A 16,238-nucleotide genomic window follows, 5' to 3' on the forward strand; every position below is an offset into this window, starting at 1 on the left:
CCGGATTGAGGTGAGTAACCGCGCCACCACAAGGACTCACTAAGTAGTGTGAACTGGGCAACTTGGTGAGAAAAGGATATATATATATATATATATATATATATATATATATAAATCAATTAAAAAAAAATCGAATATAGAGCAAAATACCATTAAAGCGTTTGTTTGTTTGTTTACGGAATAAATTGACGTTTTAATTGTCTACCTAGCACAGATGGTTCAGATGCTTTTAAATTAGTTTAAATCTGCACAGCAAAGTTTTGGAGGTGTTTATATGATTATTTATTTTTAAAAGACGATGCCACGTGGGTTATTCGGGTAGGCCTATAAAATGCATACTTGCTGGTACACTGCTGTGATGTTTGTCAGATCATGGTTAGTTAAACTACATGTAAAAATCCGTGTTACAATGTGGTATTGTCCAAGTTCAGCGTCGGGTACAAACGGGCTAAAGGCCACCTGGGGTAAAAGGAACGTTTGATTTTATTTTGTCCCAAAACACTGAACAGCAACAAAAACTACCACAGTACTTCTCTTAACACCTGTTTGTCACTATTCACAGCAAAATATTCCTGATCCATGAGATCATTCCGTGTATAAAGTTTGATTTTGAGGCAATCTGATCTAATATGTAATATCTTTTTTAACAGTTGTAAATGTATGTAGCTATTGAAAATCCCTGAAACTATCGCATTTATTTTCAAAACTTTTTTAATAACTTTCCAATAATTGAAAAGATAGTATTTTGGGTAAAAATCCCTCTGTTGCTAAAGGCCCCATTAAGCATATTGTTTTTATTCAGTGGGGTGAATAGATTTGTTATGATTTTTTTTTTAAAGTGGGCTCACATTGACTGATCCAATTACATTTGAGATTAATTTGCTTCTAGAATACTTGAGATGTTATGAAATGCCAAGTGTGATTGAAATGAACAGAAAATGGTTAACTCTTTTCAAAAGTGGTTATTTTGATATATCATAATACATTATATCATATATTATCATTTGTTACCCAAAAAAAGAATCTTGCTGTCTCCAAAGAATTTGCCTAAGTTGATCAGTTTTGCCCTGTAACTTCTGTCCCTATATTTACATGATATCACTTTAACCCCGCTGGGGGCCTTTCAACCCAAGTAACAAGTCACCTTTGAAAAAAATATAATAATAAAAATAGAATTTGAATTCCGTTATTGTTTCTTTTCACACAAATTTTGATTCATCAATTTTCTAAAAAAAAAAAAAAAAAAAAAATAAAAAAAAAAAAATTACAAAACAAATACAAATAAAAAAAGAAATGTATTCTCCATACACTTAAAGCTGTGCCTTTAGTCCAGTTATACCCTATATATTTGCATGTCACATGGTGACAGCTAGCCAATCATGTTCCAGGTTTTCCGACCTATGTAATTATTCCGGAAAATAAAGATAAAAGCTTAACTGTCAACGGAGATGGTTCTCTGCGAACCCCGTTTTCTTGGTTTTGGACCCATATCAGAGTTAAATTACACTTCATATGTTCGGTTTTCGAGGTACCAGTAAATATGGAAACAGAATGATTAGATTGGGAGTTTAGAGGTTCGGGGCGCACTCAAGCCAGTCTGCATCAGGTACCTCTGTGTACTCTGCAGCGGAGCGACCGACCACGATAAGCTCCGAGTCTCCCGCGACTTGCATTTCACTTCGAGCCAACACCAGCGCCAGTGCCTCAATAACTTTTGGGTGTAATTTCGACAACAGTTGTTATGGTTGCAAAGTCTCTCAGAACGCAGTCTTTCGGCGAAGTGTAACGAAAGAAAATGCGAATGGACAGTCAGCCAATAAACATGTGCATATGGCAGTTCACACCAGCTCAAGGCGCTACGGCGATGCCTCTATCAGGGTTAAGGAGTTTGCTTTTTACCAGGGCTAAACAGGTTTCTATCCAAGAATCCTTGGTTACGTTGATTTACCTGTAGTTCACAGAGCAATGAGCGGAGATCTCAGGCATGAGACTTGTTTGCCAGTGGAAAGCCATCAGTTATGGGATTGGTCAAACAATTGGAGCAGTCAACTGTATTGCTCTAAAGACCAGACGTGCCTGGAAGCCATCATTAGCAGGCAAGATTGAGTCTGCTCTGTGAATCACTCTGCGCCTCTCTTTATTAGGCAAGCATAAATGGCATTTTCTTGGGCACCTTAAAGAGGGAGAACTCATTAGTTGCACATCATCGAAGGTCGAAGGAAATTGAATTTCCATTCAAAATGAATGGTTTGTCATGCTTTGTCAATGTATCTTTTCATAGACAGGGAATGGCCTACTATTAAAATAAAGAATTTTATGTTAACACAAATGTTATTTTACATTTGGGGGAGACAAGCTATGTCATTCAAGTTGTGGAGGCTCGTTTTCGGCTGCGTCCTTTTGGATGCCATAATCATGTCAATATTAAGTTAGGCTGAGAAATGAACACTCATTTGAACCAAAAACATAGATTTAGTACTCTAATAGTTAATCGCGAAAGAAAGTTAAGATATAATCTTTAAGTTCAGGTTTGTTTGGATAGGTCTGTACATGTAGCATTTGTATTATTATTATTGTTATTATTATTATTTTCAATTTTGGGGTTTTAAGTAATGTTACGTCAACAAGTTTTCTTTAAATGGCGACTTGAACTTAAATTGTTATAAATGTTACACCACTGTTAATCTTTGGGAATAATGGAAAGACCCTGTAACATCAGATTTGATTTAAATTATTTTATATTTCCTCAGAGGGAGCAGCAGCGAGTTCATTCTTTCAGCGCGGGAAAAAAAACGGGTTCCTTTCACAAAGCTGCAGCTGAAAGAGCTCGAGCTCGAATACACCAACACTAAGTTCATTAGACGGTGGATCACCTCTTCTACTAACCTGTCTGAAAAGTCACTATATGGTTTCAAAACCGTCGAGTCAAGGATAAAAATAATATTAACCAAAGTGTCTAGCGATTTTGGTTCTTATTAAAGAGTAATCCACAAATATGCTTATTTATAACTTTATAAAGAAGAGTTTATAAACATTTGTTATCTATACAGGTAGGCCTTTAAATAGTTTTATTAATATATTATCTATATTTTTGTTTTCAGGATTCAAGGTAAAAAAAACTAAACTATTTTTATAAATAGTGTTCCAAATGATCTAAGTATTGTTATAGAATTGCTTGTACGTTCTGTAGCAGTAGAAGTTTTCAATTCCGTTTTATAGACCATTGTTCTTTTATTTCTTTCATGACTTAATCTGACCTGATTCGTTTTACTCTGAGATTTAAAGGAACATAAATAAACAAGAAGGAATAAAAAACTGATTTAACGAGTAATGTTTCCTTATCTGAGCCAAAGATTTTACATTTATGGCTAGAATAAATTGGCTGTAGTAAAAGTGCAGTCCTGCGATATCATACGAATTAGCCAAATTTAGAAAAGTCATATGAATCCTTACGATTTCTCCGTGAGAGTGTGTACACTGTATAAAATTGCTGTAAATTTACGGCCAAATTCCTACAGCAATTTACTGTGATTCTTAAATAAAATAGTTTGCTGTTAAAAATGTTGCATTCTGGGAGATCAAGAGCAGGCTCACTGTGAAGTGACTAGTTTTACGGTAAATAGCTGCTCTGTGCAAGGCATTAGGGGAATATGAACATTTAAAATCATGATATCATCTTGGTGAAAGCTATAGTGACATTTTAAAATGTATATTTTAACCACCCCCATGAAAATTTTGTAATCATGATGTTTCTGAGCAACACCTCTGTTCTTTATCATCTCACATCAGCCTTCATTTGTCTGTCTAATGAGAAGTCAAATAAAAAAAAATAAATAAATAAAAAAAAAATCAACCTTAGAAGCAATGTACATATTAAATGTACAATTTTGCCAGGATTGAACAGTGAATTTTTTATGAAAAAAACAAAAAACAAAAAAAACAACAACAACCTGTACACAGTAAAATAACAGTATAGCACTGCATTGTGGGTTATAATGGTGAAATACCCATAAGCCTTTGCACTTGAATAAGTATGTATGCTTTGGCAAATGCATTGGAGCTACAAAAATTGTAAAAAAAAAAAAAAAAAAAAAAAAAAAAAAAAAACACGTACAAAATTATTTATTCAGACTTAATAGAAGTCTTAGTTTTTATTAGTGGTGTTGTTTTGTTATCAATAGTTGTGTTTTGATTGAAGTCACCATTATGGTGATTAGTGATCTCTGGAGCTGGCACCTTGGACCTTCTTTATTATTATATTATGTTCTTCCAGCAAGTCAATTTATGTTTAGTAAAAGACAAGTTGTTGCACTGTGCTACTTGGAAGACAAAATCTAAGGTCAGCCTGAATGTCTGATCCTACCTTATAAATGGCACTATATGTGGTAATAGTGATGCATCACGCACAAAAGCAAAAACATTAAAAGATATTAGAGCAAAATTATATCAGCAAATTGAGTGTTTTATGTTTTTGATGAACTTACAGCATAACTCGTGTTATCATCAAGACACACAGATATCAACTCTCTGCATACAAAACGCAACAGTGGTGACAATTAACAAACATACTTTTACGTAAATAAGTAAAAGCTGAACATTAAAATACAAGTAACTTAGACTACAACAAAAACAACGTTAAAATAAACCAGTAAATAGTAAAAAATCGAAGTAATTTCTTCATGCCGCAGTGCATGCTGGGAACATAGCTGTTAATTTCAACAACAGTAGATAGTATGTAATTTGACGGCTATATGCTGCTAAATTACAGTTGTATACTATAGCTGTAAAAACAGTATTTAGCTGTTAATTTCAGCAACAGCAAGACACTGCTAATTTGACAGTAACATGCTGGCAACCCTGCTGCCAGTTCTTTACTGTTTTTTGACGGGAAAATCTTTAAGATTGTAGGTCTCGTCTTCATCCTTCACGCTACTATGTTAACAGGTAAGACGTTGTTCTATAGGCTGCTGCAGACAGAATTATTGGAGTAGAAAATATGTTGAATATGTTGAAACTGAACCTTGCTTATATAGAGATAAAATGAAACAATATTTATATGAAATCAACATCACGTACATTTGCAATAGTGTACTCACGACTCAAGGCAAATGTACATTTATAGTTAAACATAGAATCATGCACGCAGTTAAGATAAAGTCGACAAATTAGTCATTGCCTTTTATTTTTATTTTTATTTTTTTAAATATTCTGAAAACATTAAGACATGAATACCTTATTACGTTAGCAGGAAATCTAAAAATACATTTTAAAAGGAGTTGATTTGAAACATTTTACCCTTACTTTTTTATACTTTTGAAACTGGGTCTTCTCACTGACCTTGAGACACATTGTCAGACTCAACCTTGACTGAAATGAGCCTCCAATTCATGAAGCTGTCTCGCCATCTACCGGTCAGTGTGTGCCTGCATGGCATTAACCTCAAATCGACGCTTGTTCAATAATATCACAAATGTAAACCATTGTAAAAGTTAATGCAATTGTTATGGCAATTTCACAGAGAAAATGGTGCAATGCGTTTAATTAATGAATAGGTTTCATGAAAGTAATCTGTTACAAATGGGAAAACGTGCAATGGGGTAGCGTTATTAAGTTATACACACCATTTCGCCTGGTCAGAAAGCACCGGAGGGCTGAGAACTCGTAAAACACGCGGAAGAGCTTAACAACAGCAGTACTTAAGCTTTTAAAGAAAATGTTTATTGTCGTCTCTCATGCTGTTTTGCGCTTTTAATGTTATATTAGACTGTCTACCTAATTATTTAGAACAATATTTAAATATACCTCAGACGAAATCAAATTATTATACTTTGCCCTTCTAATTAAATGCACTTGGACTTGGTTTTGTTAAATCTGCGTCTGGACTTTGACCTTGAACTATACTGATATTTCATCAGTCTTTTTCATGTAAACGGTTATTTAAGACTCAGTTAGTGAGTCTTCTGCAACACGTTTCAGAGTATGAAACAGACTAAAGAAATCCCATTTTAAACGTTTTCATGAATTTATTGGACTCGTAAAAACAGGGAGGTTGCACTGTCTTCACTCTTTCCGGAGATGGCCTTTTTTTTTTTTTTTTTTTTTTTTTTTTTTACAGTAGTCACTTTGCCTGCACGTGCAAACGTGTTCTTTATTATAAATTGGTTTTGGATCATCTGGACGAACAATTACAGGTAAGAAAAAAATACGATTCTGCATACCCTACACTTAAACATTCCTACGCCTAAAAGTATATAAGCTGTATAAAAGGATATTCAGCTATTGTCTGGGTTTTAAAGATAAAAACAATCAGCAAAAGCATGCACATCAATGGAGAAAGTGCTCAGCTCGACCAAGAAAAGGGGAAAAGAACTTGAACGCACATTGGTGACGTTTCGAGCCACCTGGCTCTTCATCAGAAACATTGAAGAGCCAGGTGGATTTTAAAGATAGCCTGATATTAGTTTTTGCAGCGACAACGAAAACTCCCCATAATATTCCCCTTAAAAAAAACTGTCCAATTGTTTAAAGATATAGACCATTTGCTCAACAACGTTTTTAAACAGACGGCAATAAGCAAGCATTTAAAAATTATTGTCTGAATGATTTCAATTTAAAAATACGATTCATAAAAAATACAAGCTTTTAAAATAAAGAATTGCAATCAATAATGTGTAAACATGCGTTTTTTATGTTTATTTTTGAACGCGTGTATGCTTTTCAAGTTATCGTCTAAAAAAATGCTTTTTTTCTAAAAAAATAAGATATGTAAGCACTATTTGGTTTCATCTCTGTGTATTGAAAATTAAATCTAAATGCAGCTCTTGAAAAAACAACAACAACAACAACAACAACAAAAAACATTGTGCTTCTTAGTTTGATTTGTTTTTTTGTTTTTGTTTTTTTTCTTTTGCAAATATAAATTTATTCTTTGGATACATTTTAGATATAACACTAAAATATAAACAATTGTAAAATATAATGAATCGGAAATATAATTAAACGAAATATTAAAACTTACATTTTAATAGTCTGTGTTGGGTAAATTAGATGTTTATACTGAACAATATACAATTTATTCTGTATTTTTTGGTTTCATTATTATATATGGCTTTGAGTAATATATAGGAACTATTTCTGTCGCCATTCCCTTGGCCATCATGGTTATTATAACTATATCCCAAATATAGTTTTATTATTATTATTATTATTATTATTATTATTATTATTATTAATTTTATTTTAATTGATCACAACCAAAATTATAGTACTGGCCGGTTAACAAATTAACATTAGCCTTTTTTTGTAATGACAGCTATATTTTTTTTTTTTTTTTTTTTAAGAGTTATATTGAAGACATACTACAATACTGTCAGTGCTGTCTTTTCTTTCCTTTTTAAATACATATTTCTATAAAGGGTGAAGTGTGCGTTGCCGATGCATTATTTTATGGTATAAGTGCTTTTAGTTTAAAGTGGTTACATTATTATTTAAATATACAAATAAGGTATTAGTATATTTTTGCAACCTTGCTGAGTTACAATTGCCAAAGGGCAATCTAAAAAGGTGCTTGGCTGTTTGGGATTTTTTATTTATTTATTTATTTTCTCAAATGCAGTATGCATTTCTGACTTTGCCGCACTATTGTCACCACATGGGCGGGGCTAAAATGTTTACTTTGTATATCACGTGATGGTGCATTAACAAATCAACAGTTACCCTGCCCGTATTCTTTAGGGTTAACTAAAACCCGTTGTAAGAAGCGTTTGGGCGAGCTCATCAGAAATGTGTGAGCACAATCTTCTTAGCTCTGGCTATGTTGCTCCCCTCTTGAATTTTCACTCCCCAGACTCCCTGTATCTCCAAAATGTGCGAGGCAACGGAGCACATCTATCTGGGCTTCCGCAGATATCATACGGTAGAAGAGAGGTGTGCTCGCTCCCGTGGAGTTCTCCAAATTCGTGCACTACCCCGGCCCAGAGCCGCGCCTGCAGTGGCTACTCTCAGCCGTTTTTCAGCAGTTCATCCGCTGTGGGCGTTAGCTTCAACAATCACAACAAGATCTTGCTGGAGGAATCCGGGAGGTACTACTTTCAAGATGTCAGCCACAAGTCAGAGGAGCCAGTTCGACCTAACCCAACGTTCGCAAGTGATCTGGGAATAACTGGCTCTGCCAACAAGTATGAAGTTTCAAACTTGGAAATGCAACAGCAAAACATGGTTGCACAGAATGAGTTGAAATCTATTGACCAGCCAGTGGCCGATGGCACAAAGCAGTCTGTCAACTCCAGCGCTCTTGACAAACCATCAGTGAGCACCCAGAGTATCAAAGCAACCTTCTCCGATGGTACGCAGCGTCTTCTTGACCCTTCCGTCATATACAACCAACACTGTGCCGAGCTGTCTCTCTGTGACTTTGATTTCATTGCATTTTACTCTTTAGACCAAGTGAATTTATATGTGTGCTTCTTTTATGAGATGTCAAACAGTTTGTTGTGTTCACTTATGTGCAATCTTTTCCACTTTAAATCAGCACTTGACATGGCAAACTTTGATTGGTTTTTTAGCAGTAGTTTGTTTTTAGACACGATATAAATAATGGTGTGTAATTACCCACGTCCCACACACCCAAATTTTAAGGGGGCGGTGTGTAGTTTGTGTTGTATTGGTGTTTAGGGTGTTAACCTCTTTAGATTAAGATAAATTGTAATAAAATGTGACAGAAAGTGCACCTTTTAATTTATATCGTTATGTTTCCCCTTACCCAGGACTGCCGTGGTGTCCATCACAGGTGAGATCCAGAAAAAAGAGAAAACCTTACACGAAGACACAACTAGCCGAACTGGAGAACGAATTTATGATAAATGAATTTATAAACCGACAGAAACGAAAGGAACTTTCAGACAGATTGGAACTGAGCGACCAGCAAGTGAAAATTTGGTTTCAGAACCGCAGAATGAAGAAAAAAAGACTTATGATGCGCGAGCATTCCTTCACTTTGTACTAAGAACATGTGAACAATTGCTGTGTTTATTTGTCTGTTGGTGATATCATTGACAGAAGATACATCTCTCACGGGCTTCTAGCTGGAAAAGACTTTGGGGGCTTGACAATATGTAAAATGTACTTGTACTTTACAATAATATTCAAACAGAATATATTGAGATTAATATTTATTGTCATAGATTTGCTGCATTTTTTTATTTATTTATTTTTTGTCTGGTGATATTTTATGGTGACAATGACAAAACTGGATGGATTGCAAAGTTGTAATGTCAGTTTGTTTTACATCGCCAAAATATATATACAGCATATATATATATATATATATATATATATATATATATATATATATATATATATATATATATATATATATATATATAAGAATGCTTTGTAGTTTAGCACGAAAACAAATTCACAGTAATAAAATATGTATATTTGTTTCAAAACATTATGTCAGCATTTGAAATTGTAAAGATGCACTGGCCAGCTAACATGGCTTCTTTAAGTCCTATAAACGTTCCAAGCTCTCGAATAATGTTAATAGAACCTAATTTGTACCTTGTGATCTGAAAATATAGATTTGCTTTTTGTACAAAAGTGCTATGTATAATATTTATGAAGTGTGCTGTGAAAGCTACATTATATTAAACTTCTTGGCGTTCTCGTACAATATTTGTGGGTTTTGTGGCTTGTAATTCAGTGGGTGATTCTGAAATGGTCTAATAAGAAAAAGCAGAAGTGCCTCGAGACTGAGAGTCCAAGCTCAAGTTCGTTTTTGTCAATGGACAAATTTAAGTGTGCGAATATCTCTGTCTTTTATGAATTATAATCGAATTAATTCGCAAGTGAATTATGACCGAGGAAACTATGTGTCATAACTACAGTACTAATTTAAGGTAAAATTCACTTTAAAGTACCCACTAGTATATATATATATATACAATATTGCCTATAAATTTTCACATATATTGTAATAAGCAATGTCTCATATCAAAATATTAAATCAATAGGCTTTATATATATATATATATATATATATATAAAATCTCGTTTTATGTTTCGCTTTTAAAATTAAGTTTAATTTGCGTATACATATTTTTGTATTTTCATAAATCAACTTGTTGATTATAGACCTATTGATTTAATATTTTGATATGTGGCATTGCTTATTACAATATATGTGAACATTTATAGGCAATATTGTTTCCAGTGTGCGGGAGTTGGTAATTATCTGGTTTATTGTTGTGTTGCACGCTAGGTCGAGTAAACAAGCTCAATGGCATTTGAAATAGTTTCATGGTTGTGAACAAAAACCTCACCTACAGTCCATGACAAGACTTGTGACACATGGAAGTTAACGCTGAGATATCCCAAACTGTACACACATTATTAGCATTGTTTCCCCACATTTAATATTTTTAATGTACAAATTACTATCCTGAATGTTTACCATCCAACATTTATTTGAAAGGTGATATTGGTAAATAATGAGTCACAATTATAGTATAAACAGACAGAAAGCATTCGCATACAATATTTAAGATGTAAGAATAATTTGTCAAAAACGTAATAGTAATAGGTAAATATGGTAAAATACGTTTAATTTTCACGGAGCAAACTGTTTACTATTTAACTGCTGAAACATCAGCATTTCGCTGAAATCTAAACGCAGCTACACAAGCGTTTAAAGTCTTCGTAACATTTCTCATTTTAAATCTCCTCATTATTATTATTTAAATAAATAAAAATATGTTTTATGTTAAACTACGCGTTCAGTCAAAGATATACTGGAGAATTAAAGCAAATTAATACTTTTTATAAACAAATACAATTATATAATGCATTTATATAAAATAGATATAATGGATAGATAAGTTTGATCGAAGTTAGAAGCCTTGACAATTGCTTTAAAAATGACTAGTCAAAAAACCTGAACAATCGCACATGCGGAACAAGACACAAGCGAAGTGAGATTGCTTTCCTGAGAACTGCCAGACATAAGACAGCTCTAGAAACTGGGGCGCCAACACAAAGTTAAGGTCAAGTTAGTGACTTTCTTGCACCGACATAGACTCATTTTGTAATCTTCATACAAAAATGTACGCTTTTAATTTATTCACAAAAAAAGAAGAAGAAGAAAAAAGAAAACTTACTGAAACGACAGTTCTTTTTGCAAAATCGAGTTTTGCGAGAGGCAGCGTGGTTCCTCTCACGTGAACAAGGCAAAACGCGTGATATGGTTTGAAATCCAACTTTTCCGTTCAGATAACAGGGATATCTACCTTTATGTGATGCGCTACCATACAGTACAAATAACAAAGGTTTCTTAATGTTGCTGCAAGAACTGTTTTGTTTGCTTTCAAGAAATCTTTGGACATCGGCTGATAAACAGCTCCATCATTTGTTGGCCTGTAACCCTTTGTGCTCTTCTTAACACTTAACCACAGGGAAAAGTCGTAAGTGCTAATCTTGCACAATTAAGCTTTGGTCGTTATTAATGGAATTAATTTAATTTTAAATTCACTCAAATAAAGTGACGTAAACATTTTTCATGTGAAATTGTATTGCAAAAATGACATTTTCCCCACTTTTATCAAGAAGCAATGTTATGGTGGTCTCTATCAACCACCTTAGTGTGGGTTATGGTTGCATTACAGAATTAAAATACACCAGTTATTACAAAGATAATGTAATTTGTAAACGGTCTGGTACGTAAATGTTTAACAGCACCAAGTTAAATGTATCCTATGTATAAATATCTAAAGAAGAAAAAATAACAGAAAATTTGTAGTTTTCCCAGTCCTCTCAGTAGGAATGTGGCAGTCCACCCAACATACTCACACTACAGCACATCCTTTTGTCTGTGCAATAAAATGATTTGGCTGACGGTTATTGGTGATTGCCGGGTGCGTAATGTCTCAGACTACAGACGTTCAAAGCCAGAACAGTTGTTTTGTACTTGGCAGTGTGAATCTGCGTGTCTCTCCTCTCTCTTCCGTTCCAAAATTGGGTCAAGGAATTCTGTGGAAATCATCAGGAATTTGGACATTGGAATACAAAATCGGGCTAAAATGAAGGTTTAACTTCACGCCAAATGTAAAGGTACAGTTTACGATGCCTTTTCCATGCCTTTTGAACCCTGAAAGTCATTGTAGTTTTGTTTAATTTCCATGTTGTTTCTGGAAAAGTGTGCTATTACTCCGTTTACGTTGTGTCAAAATGTTATTTAGGTTGCTGTAGACTGTGCATAGAAACACAATTTTATTTTCCATAACATTACTCTACACAGATTACTCTAGTTGAACTACATTACTTACGTTGGTGTCTTTGTCGCCTCCCAGTCTTCTTTTTTTCCGACTCTGTGTAATGTCGGTGTAATATGATATGGATACTGAATTTCATGAAAGCGTACTCAGAAAAGATTCTAATATTAACAAGCATCCATACCTCTTATTAGTCAATAATGTTCATTGCATTACAAATCTAAATCTCAGTATACGGAAAGAGACGGAGGAAAAAACATTACACATTTGTGCACAAATACAAACCAAAACATATACTTTTTTCTTCAGTAGTCAAATGTTTTTTGTTGTTGTTGTTGTTTTTTTGTTTGATTTCTTCCCCCGCCCGTGTGGCGTAAGTGGTTGGGAAACTGGGACAACCTAAAATAAACGAGCAGATAAAAATATACACCTTAATACAAGGCATGGGAAATAAATAGCTTAATGTTGTGTTGAAAGTCTTTAATTCCAGTAAGCAATGCATGTTTTGAACAAAATCTTTGATGTGGTATTTCTGTGATTGTTTACTAATGCCTTGTAATACACACGGGCAAATCAACACGGGAGTTTAAAAAAAAAAAAAAAAAAAAAATGCAGGCAACCAATGACATGTCTCATGCGTTTACCTAAGAGGTCCAGGACAGACTTAATGACTGATATTGATATATAGTATTTTTTTTTTTTTTTTTTTTTTACTGGATCACATGACACAATTACCTCAAGAATCGATCAAGATGAATTGCACGTCAGCTTACTTTTCCGATTTTTTTTTTCTCGCTCACGAGCCCTATCCACACGCATATGGTGCAATAGATGGGCAAAGTTTAACACAGTCAAGCAGCCGATTTCTGCTCTTCAAGGCTAAAGCGAGCAATGACGGACTACGATGATCGAAGCAACTGTGCACCTAATATGTATTTACCATACTATGTTTCTGCGCCTGATTTCTCATCGGTCTCGTCGTTTTTACCACAGACTCCATCGTGTCAAGTTAATTTTCCCTATTCTTCGAACATAGCTCAAGTCCAACCTGTTCGTGAGGTGTCTTTCAGGGACTATGGACTTGATCATCCGAGTAAATGGCATTACAGGGGCAATTACGCTTCATACTATTCAACGGACGAGATAATGCACCGAGATCTCCTGCAGTCTTCCAAAAGAGCGGAAATGATTTTTAAAAACGATTCCATGTATAGCCATCACGGCAGCAGTAACTCCTCAAGCAGTTTATTCACCAACGTCGGCCGAAACGGGGTACTTCCACAAGGATTTGATCAGTTTTTTGAGACTGTTAACCCTGAGAAGCCCAACCCTGAGCAGTCGAAACAAAAGCCAGAGAACAGTGTCCCCGGAGATGCTGCATGTTATAAAGTGTCTACAGATAGCGCGGAGCAGACCAAACGAGACCCTGCTGAAACCACAGAGGAGGAATCCTCAATATCAACATGCGATGAAGAAAAGAACAACGGCTCAAGTAGGTCCAAGCGCTAAACGCCGGTTCAGTGCATTCTATTACTTTGTCGGTTGGTTTTTACGTGCCGCTTTATACGCATGCAAAAGTTTTTTATATAGCTAGTAAGATTCACTTTGCTGTTGTAAAAAATATTTACGATGGGAAAGCGATTTTACTGGATCACACCAAAGCTAGCGCGGTGTCATATATATATATATATATATATATAGACGACAATAATTTGAACTAATGATACTAAAATGTTAACTAAAGATATCCTATAAGATATGCAGATAACCTGGAGGATGTTGCTTGTTTGAGTAGTGTCCAAAAATATCGTAACATATTTTGACTTAACCGAAACACTTTAATCGAGTTGAAAACACGTCCAGGAATTACTCATGTGCGCGTGCGTGCCTGCAAGTTTGTGAGTGCGCTTGAGGGCCGCTAGCTTACATGTGTTTGTGCCTGTGTCAGTGCTTGTGTGTGTGTGTGTGTGTGTGTGTGTGTGTGTGTAGGTTTATTTCTTAAAGAGGTTGTTCACTGTTAGTAAGTGTATTGTTGATACAGAAATGTTTTCGTTATTGTACAAATCAGGCAGAAGTATTCGTGGAGTTGTGTGTGTGTGTGTGTGTGTGTTTTCGTTGCTTTAAGGTACAACTTATAATGCCATCTGCTGAAACATCCGCAGTTGTATAGCAGCTAGAAAGAATTGAAAATCACTGTACTGTAATCAAGTTACATTTCTTTTTGTAGGTACAACAAAGTCCAGAAAAAAGAGATGTCCATATTCGAAATACCAGATCCGAGAACTTGAACGAGAATTCTTTTTCAATGTGTACATAAACAAAGAGAAGCGCCTGCAGTTGTCAAGAATGCTCAATCTTACAGACCGACAAGTGAAGATTTGGTTCCAGAACCGAAGGATGAAAGAGAAAAAGTTGAACCGAGATCGTCTCCAGTATTTCACTGGAAATCCATTGTTCTGAAAGTCATTATTTTGTTCGATTGGCTTCGGCAGAAGATCATGACTTTTTTTTGTTTTTTTGTTATTATTTTAATTTTAATTGTATTTTTACATAGTGCATTTGACAAAACAGACAGACCACACAGATTATTTTTTACGTCAACACTCTACTTTATAACTCTGCAAAATATTTGCTATCATAAGCCAATGCTTCTTCTAAAAACAACTGTGAAAGTAAAGGTACTTAGACAATCTCTTTATACTTTGGTCTTATACTGTTTATGTGTTAATGCCATTGAAATGCAAACATTTTGTATTTGTATTTATTTATTGTATTATACATTGTGCATTTAAATAGATTCAAATTAATTAACGGTTCTCATTGCGCAAGCAACAAATAAGTTTGGTTACAGTAATCAATATGTAATTACAATGAGGTAGAGCTGTGTATGCATTTATTCGTTAGTAGCATGTAATGTATTTAAGTAATTATAATTAAACCAAAATACAACAAGGTATTTGCAGATGTATCTATTGCTATGAAGACGTGAGTTTTGGTGCAGCCATAGAACTGCAACATTTTTTATTTTTTTTAATTTCATATCAAACTGGTTTTGCTAGCATATGCGATTTTATTGTAGTTTTCAAACGAATACTGCGTTTTTAAATATCACAGGGAGAGAGGAACAGTGAAAGAAATCTATTTCAAATGGCAAAGCGTGAACACTTTATAGGTCTATTACTAATTCCTTTCCTTGTTTGTTGTTTTACATTAAGGCTGTTTACTAAACCTTGAACAGTCTAGACAGAACAATAAACTTTGGGCAGTAAATTAAATTGGGGCTATTGGACCCTCTATCCACTTCAACTGCAACTTTGCCTTGAAAGACAAAGGGTGCAGATGTTTTTTTTTTTTTTTTTTTTTTTTTTATCTGGTCAGAGTTAAATGTAAATGAAACAGAGAATGTTAACGGAAAATATTGAAAATATAATGTCATGTTATAAAAGTCTAGTCTTTGACTTACGTTTCTACACGTTACACACCCCCTATTGTTATGAGATTCTAGCTTTCTTGGGCATGTACCTCAAAACACATAGGCGTTATAGTCACATTGACTAAAGTGGTCTACAACGTTAGACATCGTCAACAATATTAAAACGTCACATTAAATATGAATATTGTATTTGAACTTCTGTTTGTCAAGGTCGTCACCTTTAACCCTTTTGAATAAGTAAAGGCGCCTTTTTGCGGTTCTCCTTGAGAAACTACGCTCTCTCAGAGACGCCGCAGTGCAGCACGACCCAATATGGCCGCTAAATTCCACACTAGAAATACACTGATCCGCCTTTAACGGCCTGCATTTCCACAGTGCTCATCCATGCTGGACTAACAACTACAATGGGTCAACAAACACTCAACATGGACACCCTTTACTCAGTGAAATACTGTGATATTTCTCTCCCGGAGAATGAAACACCGGTAATATTCAATAAAACAAAGGATCATTTTACATTTTCGGTGTCTCAACGTTTT

General features: G+C 34.6%; 2 protein-coding genes across 2 annotated transcripts; both read left to right on the top strand.

Moving 5' to 3' along the window:
* Positions 1 to 7,782: 7,782 nt before the first annotated feature.
* Positions 7,783 to 9,300, top strand: LOC127447431 (homeobox protein Hox-D12a-like). The gene is made up of 2 exons (XM_051709311.1): positions 7,783 to 8,344; positions 8,766 to 9,300. Exons 1-2 carry the CDS (start codon positions 7,783 to 7,785, stop codon positions 9,002 to 9,004), a joined length of 801 nt encoding a protein of 266 aa, XP_051565271.1. The 3' UTR covers positions 9,005 to 9,300.
* A 3,771-nt stretch (positions 9,301 to 13,071) lies between these two features.
* LOC127447429 (homeobox protein Hox-D11a) lies at positions 13,072 to 15,160 on the top strand. The gene is made up of 2 exons (XM_051709309.1): positions 13,072 to 13,758; positions 14,494 to 15,160. Exons 1-2 carry the CDS (start codon positions 13,158 to 13,160, stop codon positions 14,724 to 14,726), a joined length of 834 nt encoding a protein of 277 aa, XP_051565269.1. The 5' UTR covers positions 13,072 to 13,157; the 3' UTR covers positions 14,727 to 15,160.
* Positions 15,161 to 16,238: the final 1,078 nt, after the last annotated feature.

Source organism: Myxocyprinus asiaticus, chromosome 10 (assembly GCF_019703515.2).
Source record: "Myxocyprinus asiaticus isolate MX2 ecotype Aquarium Trade chromosome 10, UBuf_Myxa_2, whole genome shotgun sequence".
NCBI classification, from domain to species: Eukaryota; Metazoa; Chordata; class Actinopteri; order Cypriniformes; family Catostomidae; genus Myxocyprinus; species Myxocyprinus asiaticus.

Bases quoted from the DNA above. Each gene is read 5' to 3' on its own strand.
- LOC127447431 (XM_051709311.1), top strand. From the start codon at position 7,783: ATGTGTGAGCACAATCTTCTTAGCTCTGGCTATGTTGCTCCCCTCTTG. The intron at 8,345-8,765 runs GTACGCAGCGTC...CCCCTTACCCAG, and splicing joins CAAAGCAACCTTCTCCGATG to GACTGCCGTGGTGTCCATCA.
- LOC127447429 (XM_051709309.1), top strand. From the start codon at position 13,158: ATGACGGACTACGATGATCGAAGCAACTGTGCACCTAATATGTATTTA. The intron at 13,759-14,493 runs GTAGGTCCAAGC...TTCTTTTTGTAG, and splicing joins AGAAAAGAACAACGGCTCAA to GTACAACAAAGTCCAGAAAA.